Genomic DNA, 12,641 nt, shown 5'->3' on the forward strand with positions numbered 1-12,641 from the left:
ACTGTCAAGAGTTGTAAACTTACAAAACAAATGAGAAGGAGGAGGAGGAGGACAGTTTAAGCAACTACGGGTGACCGCAGGCACTGGCATTGCTGTGAAAGCAGGGAATCGTATTTAAAGCCTGTTCTGGACGTTGTAAGGAAGCTCCTGGAGGAGAGTGGCTGACCCACTGGGACCAGCCTGTTCCTCAGCAGCTCCAGGCAGAAGACCTGCCTGCTGATTAATGCCGCCTTGCCCCCAAAGCATCCCCAGCACCCGTTTTCTGGGTGTCGCAGAGGCTCCCTGTCGCAGTCCTGGGTGCAATTCAAGGTGTTCACGCCAATTTCTCCAGCTGCCTGTGGTTGGCCAACCTTGCATCCAGCAGCCACCTTCATTCCCAGTTTTCCAGCACCCACGCAGGGCTCCCTGCTGCATTTCAGCTGCTGGCACTGAGGGGCTCAGCTGGCGAGGGCAGCGGCCACCTGCCTCCGAACCTGCCACCCCTGCACTGCCCATCGGAGAGGGAGGCTGGCAAACCTCACGGCGTGCTTACAAGGCCGGGTTTGCTCCTGCAAGGCTCCCGGCCAGAGGTTTCATCCTTATTTTCTTTGTCTTAGGCCATGTCTGCTGTAGAGAGGACAAGCTATTAAAAATCATCCCGATTTCTGCATATTGCAACAACGGCCACTCAGCCTGCTGAGTGAGCTGCCACAGGTGATCCAGAAAACAAAGAAATGGATCCTCCGTGCTGCAGCTGGGCAAATACTTCCCTGGCTTCCAGCTTTGCTCTGAAAGAGCTTAGTCCAGGGATGAAAGGTGTTGTTTGGGAAGGGACGTTTGAGTGGGGTTGGAGGAAGAGTGTTAATCTGGCTGCTGAGCTGTGGGGTGCTGGACTCGCTCCTGATGCGTGTCAGGGGCCACGTTGGGGAGGGGACCCCCCGCACGTCGGCCCTTCCCAGCGCTCAAACAAGGGATGGGACAAAAGGGACCAAACTTGGCTCTCCCGGGTGTTTTTCCGCACTACCCGTGCCCCCCATCCCCGAGGAGAAAACGGGAGTGAGCAGCCCACCGACCCCACGGGGACCTCCGCGGGGTCCCGGCCGTGTCCTGCCCGAGCCCTGCTGTCCGGGGGGGCGCTGGCGGGCGCGGGGGGGCGCTGGGGGAGGGGATGCCCTGGCAGGTGCTGGACCCCCGCTGGCGCAGCCGGAGGGCGCAGCCCGAGCCCAGCCCCGGGCAGCCCCGTCGCCTCCCCGCGGGTCCCCCCCGCCCCTCCCCAGGTCCCCCCTCCGGCCCGGCGGGTCCCCCCCGGCCCCTCCCCGCGGGTCCCCCCGGCCGCCCCCCCGCGGGTCTCCCCCGCCCCCCCCGGCCCGGCGGGGCAGCCCCGGGCCCCCTCCCCGCGGGTCCCCCCCGGCCCGGCGGGGCAGCCCCGGCCCCGCCGCAGCCCCCGGCCCCCCTGCCCCGCCCCCCGGCCGCCATTGGCGCGGCGCAGCGCGGGGGCGGGGCCGGCGGGGCCGCTATTAAACATCACATGGCAGCCGCGGCGCGGGGCAGCGGCTCATCCAGTGCCTGAGCGCGGCGCGGGGCGGTGGCGGGCACCGGGCACCCCGGGACTGGCTTGTGCGTCCCCCCGGCTGCGGGATCTTACCCCTTGGAACTCCACGGGCACCCTGCAGGGGCAGCGGCAGGTAAGCGGCGCCTTCTCTCTCCATCGCCTCGGGACGCGCAGTCAGCTCGCCTCCAGGTGCCGCCGCGGCTGGCGGGGGCAGGGGGATGCGCCCCAGCTCGGGGGGCGGCCAGTGTCCCCGGGTCCCCCCCCGGCCCGGCTTTCGGTGCCGCTGGCTGTGCTGCACGCCCGGGCACAGCCCTTCCAAGGGGGAACTCCTGCCTTTCTCATGCACCATCCCCGAGCTATTCTCGGTGCCTAAAATAATTAGATAGGTATGCTGCGAACACTCGAGCATCTGCTTGCAGCATCTGTTTGTGTTCATAACTTTCCATGCACCAGCTGCTTCCCCCCTGCCCGCCCCGGGATGTTTTATTCTGGGGAAGGGCTGGAAGTTTGCATGACAACTCGGCGTCGCAGCAGTAGCACCGCTCCATCCCTTTCCATTCTTCTCGCCTGTTGTTTCCTGTACAAGAGAGGTCAAAAGCATCAAGTCTTCGAGATCAGATGCGTGTTTTTGAAAGGAGCGTCCGAAATGTTTTATCGGGGTGTGAAATGAACCTGTAACTTCATTCATTGGCATTCTGGAAACGGGGTGTGTGTGTGTGTGTGTGTTATTTTTAATCATCCTGCCAAAAAAATAGGAAGAAAGCAAAAAACCCCAAACCCAAACAAAAACAAACCTTGCAGCTGGGGAGCTTGTGAAGAGACTGTATTGTTTCAACTTAGTTCATGACAGTGAAAGGAAAAAATACTGATAAGGAATGGCAGATTTATTCGCAGGCTTGAGCGACTGCTTTGTCATCTCCCTGGGGCGGGGGCAGCTGGGGACCCACAGGTGGCCTGGGCTGAGCCAGCACCCCCAGCGCTCTGCCCCCTGCCCGTCGCCACCCCCAGCCCGCAGGCAGCCCGCACTTGTTTCTGTGTTCCAGCCTTACCTTTACACTTGTTTGCTTTTCCATCCTCACAGCCGGTGCATCAAGTACACCCCCTGGTGATGACTATTCCACTTGTAGTTATTTTGTCATCAGCTAGAAATATCCTGAACCCGTCTCCTTCGCAGGACAGCAGATGCAAACACCACTTGTCCTTTCCTTTCTCCTATTTCTTCGCACCCATTTCCCTACATCATCTACTCTTTTTTTTTTTTTTTTTTTTTTTTTTTCCCCTTTCCCACCGCCTAAGCGTGAAGGACAGATCCTTCTCCTGAAGGCAGCTCAGGACTTTGTGTAACTTGAGTCCTACCCAAACCAGTGGAGAAGCCCTGGGGAATGACTTTTAAGTAATGCAGGGGTCTGGAGAAAGGTTACAGGGGTGGTTGTGCCCAGCAGCGAGGGAGCTGGGGCTGTGGGAACAGGCTTCGCTGGGGCGAGCAGCTCCTTTGTTCTGCGTGCCGAGGGCAGCAGGGGAAGGCGCTTGGTGAAGGTGGTGCTGTGCTCTCTTAGCAACATGTGCCCGGCTGGCTGCACGGCTGTGTGGCGTCAGCCTGGGAATAACTGCTCCAATGCTCATTAGTGCTTCTCTCTCAACACCACCCCCCCCCCCCCCCCCCCCCGCTCTTTTTGCACTTCAGAGTTTTTGCTCAGCGTTAAACCTTCTGCACAGAACCCCCTTTGAGCTGTTGTGGAGTTTCGACGCGCGATGTTAACGTCTTTGGGGGGGGGAGGTCTTGAAGGGGATGCTTGCTGAGGGGGAAAGTGAGGGTTTGGGCTCCTCATCGTGGCATTTCCACAAACGTTGTTTCAGAAACGCTGCAGATGCAGCACAGCCCTGTGTTCCTCTCCTCCTCCAAGCATCCCCTTGCAGCAGAGCAAGCCTGGGGCTCTCCCATCCCATCTCATCCCTTCCCGGTAATGCTGGGTCCGTGCCTGTGCTGGTAATTACAAGCTGCTTTGCTCTAATCTGGTGTTCTCTTCCAGGAGGAAAGGTAGCTTGAATTAATCACAATAACACACCTAGTGATGATTGAATTTGCAGCTGCGTGTGTGTGTCTGGGTGCAGTGTGTTGGGCCCAATTATACAAAGATTTGGGGTGGTTGGTGGGTACCCGCGTTGGCTTCTTTTGCCCAGCGAGGCTTGTGCGGCTGGTCCCACACTACCTTGGCATCTTTAGTGCCACTAATATGTGATAATGGGGGGGGGCGGGGGGGGGGGGGGGGGGCAGCAAACTTGTTTTGCCTTCGAGCAGCAGGTGGATTAGCAAAACAAGAACCATTAGATTTTCATGCTAGTTTGATTGTTTCTGGGATTTGGGGGGAACCTCTGCTGAAGCTAGCTGTGAAAGTCAGGGTGAACACCCATCAGGCAGCTGGAGGATCTACCGGGTGTTCGACAGAGCCTGTGCTGCCGAGCGGGAGCACAGTCAAACCTGCCGTGTTGCCCTGGCCGGTCCCTGCTCACGGTGCTGGTGGTGCTGCCATCCCCGGCATCCTCCATGCACTTGCGTTCAGGAAGAGAGGCAGTTTGTGCTGTAAAAGAGAGAAGACAACTCTGCCGCGGCACAGCATGCCAGGGCTTTGTTGTCTAAACTTCAGGCAGTCTGTAAAGGTCGAAGAGGGTGGCCCCAGGCACAGCCCGGGAGTTTAAAGATCCTCAGAGCCAAATTGGTGCAGGTTCGCTGCCAAGGGCTGAGTGCCGACAGCTTCGGGCTAGGAGGGAGAAATGCTGCACCAGGTACAGCAGGCAGAAGGTGCTCAGCCATTCAGAGCAGGAATATGACGGTGTATGATACATAATTTGGGTCCAAAACTTCTGAATGCAGCCAGCGGCGAGCTGGTGTTAGGATTTCAGTGATTTGTGGAATTCAAACAAATGTCCTCGGGTCAAGACTTTTGCAGGGGGAAGCTGCACATTCAGACACTTGAGACTTCACAGCTTATCTTTCCCTCCACCGCAAGTCTTCCTCTAAAATCCAAAAGGCAATGCCGGGGGAGGGGGAACACCTTCAAAATAAACTTTCCTAGGCTGTGTGTTTCCACCAGCTTGAAAGAAAACAGACTTTGAATGTGGAAGTCGAACACGACTATGATTATAGGATGTGGTTTATAAAAGTGATCTATTTGCAGACCAATGCAATGGTTTTCCAAGAAGTTTTTTGTGCAGAATGTATTAATAGCAGTTTTGCTTCCCCGCTCCCCGCCCCCCCTCCCCTGCCGTGTTCAAGTTTCAGCCCCAAAAATTAAGTGAACATAAGAAGAATACCTTTGTGCTTTTGAGAATAATATCCTGATGGGAATGAGAAACCCCATGATACAAAAGGCGTGAAGGGGAAAAAGGTGCGTAAAGCCTTTGCACAGTGTAGGCAAGATGGTCAGATAGGGAAGAGGGCAGCTGCACCATAAACCTGCATTGCTGGGAGCTGCACTGAAAACTGGGCATTACCGAACCTACCAAAAGCTGCCAAAATGTCTTGTACGGTGCTGAAGTCACAGATGACTAATCTCGGCAAGTAGGCACTGGGACGCATTCTTGCACAACAAACAGAAATGAGGAAAAAAGAGAAGGTAAAAGTAAATGCTTAAGAGATTCTAGAGGGAAAACCAGCCTGTGTGCCACTGTGAGCATGGCGTTTTCTGTTTGTCACCTGCTTTTCTCCTAACAAGTGCTGCTGACCTCAAACCCTTGTAATGTGGCTGAAGGATGTGGGGGGCCTGAGGAGCTGTTTGAAATCTCTCAAGTTTTTGGAACCCCTCTGCAGGGCGTTAGGGGCTGCTTTGGGGAAAGGAGATGAACTCTTACCTGCAGCTGCTGTCAGACGGGTGTCAGAGGAAGAGGCACAGAGTACTGAAGCCGCTTTGTGGGCAGAGGTCGTGCTCCTTGGTGGCTGCAGATTTGTTGGGTTTTGAACAAACTCAGATGAGTTTTGATAATACTGATTTATGAAGAGCATCGTGATTTAATCCCTCACTGCTGTAAATGGTACTGAAGTCTCCTCTCCTACGCCAAACGGGCAGCAGACATTCCCCATCACTTGGTTTTAGTTTTATTTCCTCCATGGGGTGCACATGTGGATGGAGCCGTTGCATTAACGCATCTCTTCTCCTCTGCAGTATTTCAGTTACATTTCCTGATATACAGTACATGACTTAATGGGTGACGCACTTGTTAAAAGCTTAACCTGGGTCTAAGCCAGACCTCCCTGAAACAAGTTTGGTGGCTTCTACCCTCAGGAAGAAGCTTTTGTAGCCTCTCTGCTGAGTCTTAATTGCTGACATTTAAGACCCACAGGATGCTCAGAACCGTTACCCATGGGAGACGGAACTGGCTGCCTCAGGCTCCCGAGGGGAAGGTGCTGGTCCTTGCTACCAAAGGTATTAGGAAGACCCTCGGCCAGTGCTACTCCATCGTAGCCTTTTGCTAGTTGCATTAGGAGCAGATGAGTGTCGTTGCAAGGTTTAGTTTGCTTCCTATAACTTAGCCAAATGTAAGCATAAAAACCCACACAGAACCCAGTGAGTCTGGAGTTAGAGGAACTAATGCAGCCCTTATTCCTGCCATTTGCAGAGACTACACAACTCTTTTTCTTTTTCTTCCCCCCCCCCCCCCCCCCCCCCCCCCCAGTTTAATTAAAACAAAGTTATATGCAATGTGAATTCATGGAAATCCCTGACACTTGCATTTTCCAAGTTTATTGCTTTTCTCAGGTCACATCATCTTCCCTTTTGCACGGTCCTTTCTTTATCATGGGTAAAACAGTCCAGGAGCGACAAATTGTATGTCATGAAAAACTGCTTCAGTCCTTATATTTGAACAGACGGATGTCAGGGCTAATTGTTTGTTTCAAAATAAACAGAAAACACAGTTGTAAGTATTAGATAGGTTCTTTGCACATCTGGCTTTAAAGTGAATATTGCCTAGACACTTGTGTGACACTGTCACTTCAGGGCTGTCACTTAGGAAGGGTGATGCCTTTGTACTAATGATGTCACTTCTGTCAATACACAGCTGCGCACATCGTGCATTCTAGAAGATGCTGCCGTTAAGAGTAAGGAAACTTCCTGCAGGTCCATTGGAGTAATTGTACTTGATTCTTTCAGGTTTGATTCCTTACCCTGTTCCTCCAGGATCTAACACGATGTTTCTTTTTCTCTTGCAGACCATGCCCTCTCTATGACGGTTACTTGCTAAGCTAACTCTGCATGCCAGAAGACTGTCCTTGGTTGATCCAAGGGCTTTCGGGGACTCCGGCCTCTCCCCAGTTTTTCTGTGTGTGTGTGTTCCTCTAGAACTTTCAAAACTGTTTCTCCAAAGGGTTTTGCAGAAACTTAGACTGTTTTCTAAAGCAGAAGCACCTCAGTCCACAGCAGTAGTGATGGGCAGCGTGCGAACCAACCGCTACAGCATCGTGTCTTCAGAAGAGGACGGCATGAAGCTGGCAACCATGGCTGTTGCCAACGGTTTTGGGAATGGAAAGAGTAAGGTACACACCAGGCAGCAGTGCAGGAGCCGCTTTGTCAAAAAAGATGGCCACTGCAATGTCCAGTTCATTAACGTGGGTGAGAAGGGACAGCGATACCTGGCAGACATCTTCACCACTTGTGTGGACATCCGCTGGAGGTGGATGCTAGTTATCTTCTGCCTGACTTTCATCCTCTCCTGGCTTTTTTTTGGCTGTGTGTTTTGGTTGATTGCACTGTTGCATGGGGATCTGGAGAATCAAGAAAATAGCAAACCTTGTGTCTCTCAAGTGAGCAGCTTCACCGCAGCCTTCCTGTTCTCCATCGAGACCCAGACCACGATCGGCTATGGCTTCAGGTGTGTCACAGACGAGTGCCCCATCGCAGTTTTCATGGTGGTTTTCCAGTCTATAGTAGGCTGCATCATTGATGCCTTCATCATTGGTGCTGTCATGGCAAAGATGGCTAAGCCAAAAAAGAGAAATGAAACTCTAGTCTTCAGCCACAATGCCGTGGTGGCCATGAGAGATGGAAAGCTGTGTCTGATGTGGCGTGTGGGAAACCTGAGGAAAAGCCACTTGGTGGAGGCACATGTGCGAGCACAGCTCCTCAAATCCAGGATCACGTCAGAAGGGGAGTACATCCCCTTGGATCAAATAGACATCAATGTAGGGTTTGACAGCGGGATAGACCGCATATTCCTGGTCTCCCCAATTACGATAGTACACGAGATAGATGAAGACAGTCCTTTGTATGACTTGAGCAAACAAGACATGGACAATGCTGACTTTGAAATTGTAGTAATATTAGAGGGCATGGTGGAAGCTACCGCCATGACTACCCAGTGCCGTAGCTCATATCTGGCAAATGAAATCCTCTGGGGCCACCGCTACGAGCCTGTACTCTTTGAAGAGAAAAACTACTACAAAGTGGACTACTCAAGGTTCCACAAAACATACGAAGTGCCCAACACACCCATCTGTAGTGCCAGAGACTTAGCAGAAAAGAAATACATTCTCTCTAATGCAAACTCCTTTTGCTACGAGAATGAAGTGGCCCTCACCAGCAAAGAGGAGGACGAGATTGACACGGGGGTGCCTGAGAGCATGAGCACAGACACCCACCCGGACATGGACCACCACAACCAAGCAGGGGTGCCTCTAGAGCCACGGCCGCTACGGCGGGAGTCGGAAATATGAGTGACAAATCCTTCCTCTCTCTTTTGGTTGAAAGGAAAAAAAAAAAAAGGAAAGAAATACATCTATCGGTCAAAGGCACGTTGACCTGAGAAGTTGGCCCAGAACAGTTTTCAGACAACGGTACTGTTGAAGAGCGGGGTGAAGGCAAGCAGACCTGAGAAACCCAGGCTGGTTTTAGGGCTGTCCTCAGAGGAGGGACGACAGAAAATGAACTCTAAACACAAAGCACTAAACATGTCTAAGTATGAACAGAAGGCACATATGTTGTAGAATAAATTATGTATATATTTTTTTACAAAACTTGAACTTGCAGGCAAGCTTTGGTTGGGTTATTATTATTTTTTTTTCAACTTTTTCCAGAATGCTTCTCTCTAGGGAACAAGAATGTTTTTAATGGCATAACAAAGGCAAGAATCTGCCTTATTATTATTATTATAATTATTTTTTAAAAAGCTGCTGCTAACTACATGAACACAAATGGTTATTTTTGTTGCAGTGTAGTTTTTATTTTCTCTTGTGTAATTTAAAAAAAAAAAAAGTCAGTGTTGAACTTTTTGGGTTGAAAAGCTGGTGATCACTTCAGAGAGGCCGACATTGTCAGAAAGTCTAAACTCCTTTTGAGGCCAGTAGTTTGATAGTTAGAATCAATTTCTCTCTTTCCAATTACATAAGGGGCATTATGTAATATCAGGCCAATCCGTAGCCTCCAGCAAAATTATGATTTTTGGGGGGAGAATTTAATTCTCTTCTAAAGGAAAAATGAGAAATAAAAAATATATATACATAGAAAAAGTACTAAGTTAAAACTACCTAAATGTATACCAAAGAAAATGCACAGTTTTGCACAGCGGAGTTTATCTTAAAAAAAAACAAAAAAAACAAACAAAAAAAAAAAACCAGGCTGCTTTAAACAAAAAAGATTTCAAACCTCAGACACTTTTTTTTGTTTTTTTTTTTTCTTCTTTTTTTCTTTTTTTTTTTTTTTTTTTTCTCTTTTCTTTTTAAGACCTTTATTTTGCACCTTATTCTAAAAGCTTAAGATTCAGATCTCAAGTGAGCTAGGACTCCTCCCCTTTCCCCCTGCTCTTCCATGGGGAAATAAATTCCCTTCCTTTCTGTAAGGAGAAGTGCAGTGGGGGGAAAGCAAACAGCTGCCCTCCCGGTCGCTGCGGCAGAAGGTCAAGTGTCAGTGCAGGCATTCCCAACGCGGCGCTAGAGCCCAGCGCCACCGCAGCCTCCCAGAACCGAGCCACCCTCGCCACGCTGCCGGAGCCCAGCCCCTTGGCTGTGGTACCGCTCCGGCCTCACCAGGCACGGGCGAAGCTGCTGGTCCATGCACGAGGCTCGCTGCTGGAGCAGGCGTTTGGGCACCAATGAACTGAGCAGTAGAGAAATCCCTGGGAAGAGGTTTTTGGAAGAGGAAGGGAGAGGGTAACGGAGAGGAAATAGAAAACAACATTTAGGAGCCAGCATTTGGGAATGGCACAGGGATTGTAGCGTTTTGGGGGGAAAATGCTTCTCTTCAGCAGGGTGAGGGTGTCAGAAAAAAGTCTATTTTCCATCTCATTTAGAGAGGGATTACGTGGGGAGGATGAGGCTGCAAGGTGAGGTCCATCTCCTGCCTCCCCTCCCTGGCAAACGCCAGCTGAGCGGCCAGCGGCTGGGATGCGTTGCCCAGCTCCGAATGGATTTTGTGACCTTCAGCCAAGCTCTGGCTCTGGTGGCATTTTGACTCCTTCACCCAGGCGGCTTGAAATTCTCTGTGCCTCTAAGATCAAGGAGACGGCGAACCTGCGCTTCACGCCCGCTCCCCACGGAGCCGGCAGAGGGGTGTTGGGGGGGACGATAATCCTAGTCAACTCTCGCAGTATTGGATCACTCTATGCCATTAAAAAACAGCTTGTTCTAGGTCTAATGTCTTCTGCAAACAGATAATCTGTGAAGGCCTCTGGCCCCTTCCAGCCCTGCCTGAAAGAAATGCCTGCAACGAGAAATGGTTTCTGATAAGATGCTATCTACAGTGGGTGGGTTCGAAACTATGGAAATTTGACATTGTAAACATGGATTTGGCTACTAGAGGAGGCAGATGATGAAGTGTTAAGTCCTAAGGCTTTTGCTGGGGTGGCGGGACGTAAAAGAAACTAAAGGTTGAACATGTCAAGGTGATTTGATTGCAGTTTCTGGGTCAACAGTAGTGAAGGCAACTGAGTGCTGCTAGTGCTGCTATTGTGATATTCTTGTACAAGAAAAAAACAACACTAAACCAAAGAGTATTCAGTGGAAGAGAGCGTGCATGAGAGCACAATGGGGAAGGGATGGAAAAGGGAGGCTGACCAGGAGAAAGGGGTCCTGCTCTCCAGGCCAGCATCCCCCAGGTGCACAGTGCTCCCACTAAATGATACTTGAGATAATTGAGGGAGGGATGAGAGACGGGGGACGGGAAATGCAGGATTCAGCTTGTTTCTTTACAGCAAAAGAAATTCAGAGGGGAAATAAAACCCAATCTCCTCCCCCTTAACATTTCTGGTGCAGAGGTTTTGGGTTTGGGGTTTTTTTTTGTTTTGTTTTGTTTTTCAAGTCAGTTTTTCAGAAATATTTTTAAAATGTACATTTTATAAAGTTTATCAAGTATTTTCATATTTAAAGCCAAATGTAAATAGAAGTCTGTAAAGGAGGACAAGGAGAAGAAGAAAAAGAAAAGGCCACAAAAAGTATAAATTCTGCTCGGCAGTCTCAGCTAGCTAGTACTTAGATGCTACCGGTTAGCATGATTTTTAGCAAATACGTGCAAGCCTTATAGGATTCCTAATGCTATGAACTTCTCTTTATTTATTTTTAAGCATGGACTTTTAATTTGAAAACATGTTCTAGTTACTGGCATTTTTAAAAGTTACCAGCTTTCTGAGTGCTAGTCTTGTCAAGGATGTGCATTGAGGTAATCCATTACACTCTCTGCCGCATTTTTTTTTTTTTTTTTGCTTTTCTTTTTTAACAACCCTTTGTCTTTGCTGACTGAATCTTACATTGCAGAACTGCACTCAGCCTCTGGCTCCGGGAAGCTGCTAGAAAGAGACCTGCAATGTAGACTCCATGGTACCCTTGCCCCTTATCTGTCATTTCTGTGTTTCTCAACGCGCCGTGGTAAGCCCGGTATAGGACAGACTATTGTAGCACACTTCTACAGCAGCAAATTGGGTTAGTCGTTTTAAAAAAATGCTGTTATTTTGTAAAGGACTACAGAGTGACTGACAGTGTTTCTTCAGTTCCCGATGATCCTGGGCCACGCTGATGCTTAATTAGGGGCCCTTTAAACTGACTGAGCTCTACCCGCAGGCTCCAACGGGCGTTTGGCCTCTTTAGCACGGATGGAGTTGGCTCAACTGGCTCGCACAGAAGGTTTATACTGTATTTCGCTTAGGGTCTGGGGGGGAATATGTTATTTCTGCCCTTCCCTGAAAATACTTGAATGAGACACATTGTCTAAACCATAATACTGCATACAGTGACAAAAAGCGTTTCCGAGGCAGGTGGGGATAGATCTCTTCTTTCCGCTGTCTCTTCCGTGCGAGTTGTACTCGGTTAAGTAGCAAGGGTCAAAACCATTACCTATTAGCTGTGTTTAACGATACTCTCTCCCAGCCATGATAAACTTCTTTGTTGTTAGTTTAGCACGCGCTCCTCTTGGAAAAGACAAAGGGTCCAGATTTTTTGTTTGTTCTCTTAGGTCTTCTTTTTCACGATGGATTACAAGGTAAAACTGAGAAGTACTGTAATGTCTTTAAATTATGGCTGCTTACGACCATTGTGAAGTAGAAGGGTGCTGCATAGTTGCCATCCCACAGCCAGCAAGAAACTGATTTTGTAATGACTTTTGGCCTGCAGCTATTGTAAGGTGAACAATCTAGGCATCTGACAGTTGTCCATTACTATTTTCCTGTTTGCAGCCTTTTTGTATCAAAGTCTTCCTAATGTACTGCACAAATTGTGGATTGTACAGATTTTTATATATTATGTCTTATTTTATTATTTCTAAATAAATAAAAAAAATTGAGAATGAACGGATGTGTGCAGTATGTATGTAAATGAAGTAGGGAGACGAGCCTGGAGGTTATGATGTAGCTGTGTTTGTGGCTGGCTGAGCAGGGTCACCAAAGCACTTTGAGGAAGGTTGTCCTCTCCCTTGACAAAAGGCAGGAGGAAAGGCGATCCCATCATTATTTTCCAGCTGAGGACACAAACAGGGTGCAGTATAAGGCAGCTTGCACCAGAGGAAGGTCTGCCCTAAAGAGACCAAGGGACTTTCTTAAGGTCATTCCTGGACCTGCAGAGCTCCAGGTCATTAGCTACAAGTTGCATGAAATGGGAAAAAAGCTCCAAGTCTGTATAAACTGCAAAGCAGGGGAA

The 12,641-nt window shown here is 49.7% G+C and overlaps 1 protein-coding gene across 1 annotated transcript; it reads left to right on the top strand.

Annotated features, from left to right (window-relative positions):
* Positions 1-1,531: 1,531 nt before the first annotated feature.
* On the top strand, positions 1,532-12,278 carry KCNJ2 (potassium inwardly rectifying channel subfamily J member 2). Its single transcript, XM_055699721.1, has 2 exons — positions 1,532-1,664; positions 6,738-12,278. Exon 2 carries the CDS (start codon positions 6,954-6,956, stop codon positions 8,235-8,237), a length of 1,284 nt encoding a protein of 427 aa, XP_055555696.1. The 5' UTR covers positions 1,532-1,664; positions 6,738-6,953; the 3' UTR covers positions 8,238-12,278.
* The last annotated feature ends 363 nt before the right edge of the window (positions 12,279-12,641 follow it).

Source organism: Falco cherrug, chromosome 1 (genome assembly GCF_023634085.1).
Source record: "Falco cherrug isolate bFalChe1 chromosome 1, bFalChe1.pri, whole genome shotgun sequence".
Lineage (NCBI taxonomy): Eukaryota > Metazoa > Chordata > Aves > Falconiformes > Falconidae > Falco > Falco cherrug.

Bases quoted from the DNA above. Each gene is read 5' to 3' on its own strand.
- KCNJ2 (XM_055699721.1), top strand. From the start codon at position 6,954: ATGGGCAGCGTGCGAACCAACCGCTACAGCATCGTGTCTTCAGAAGAG.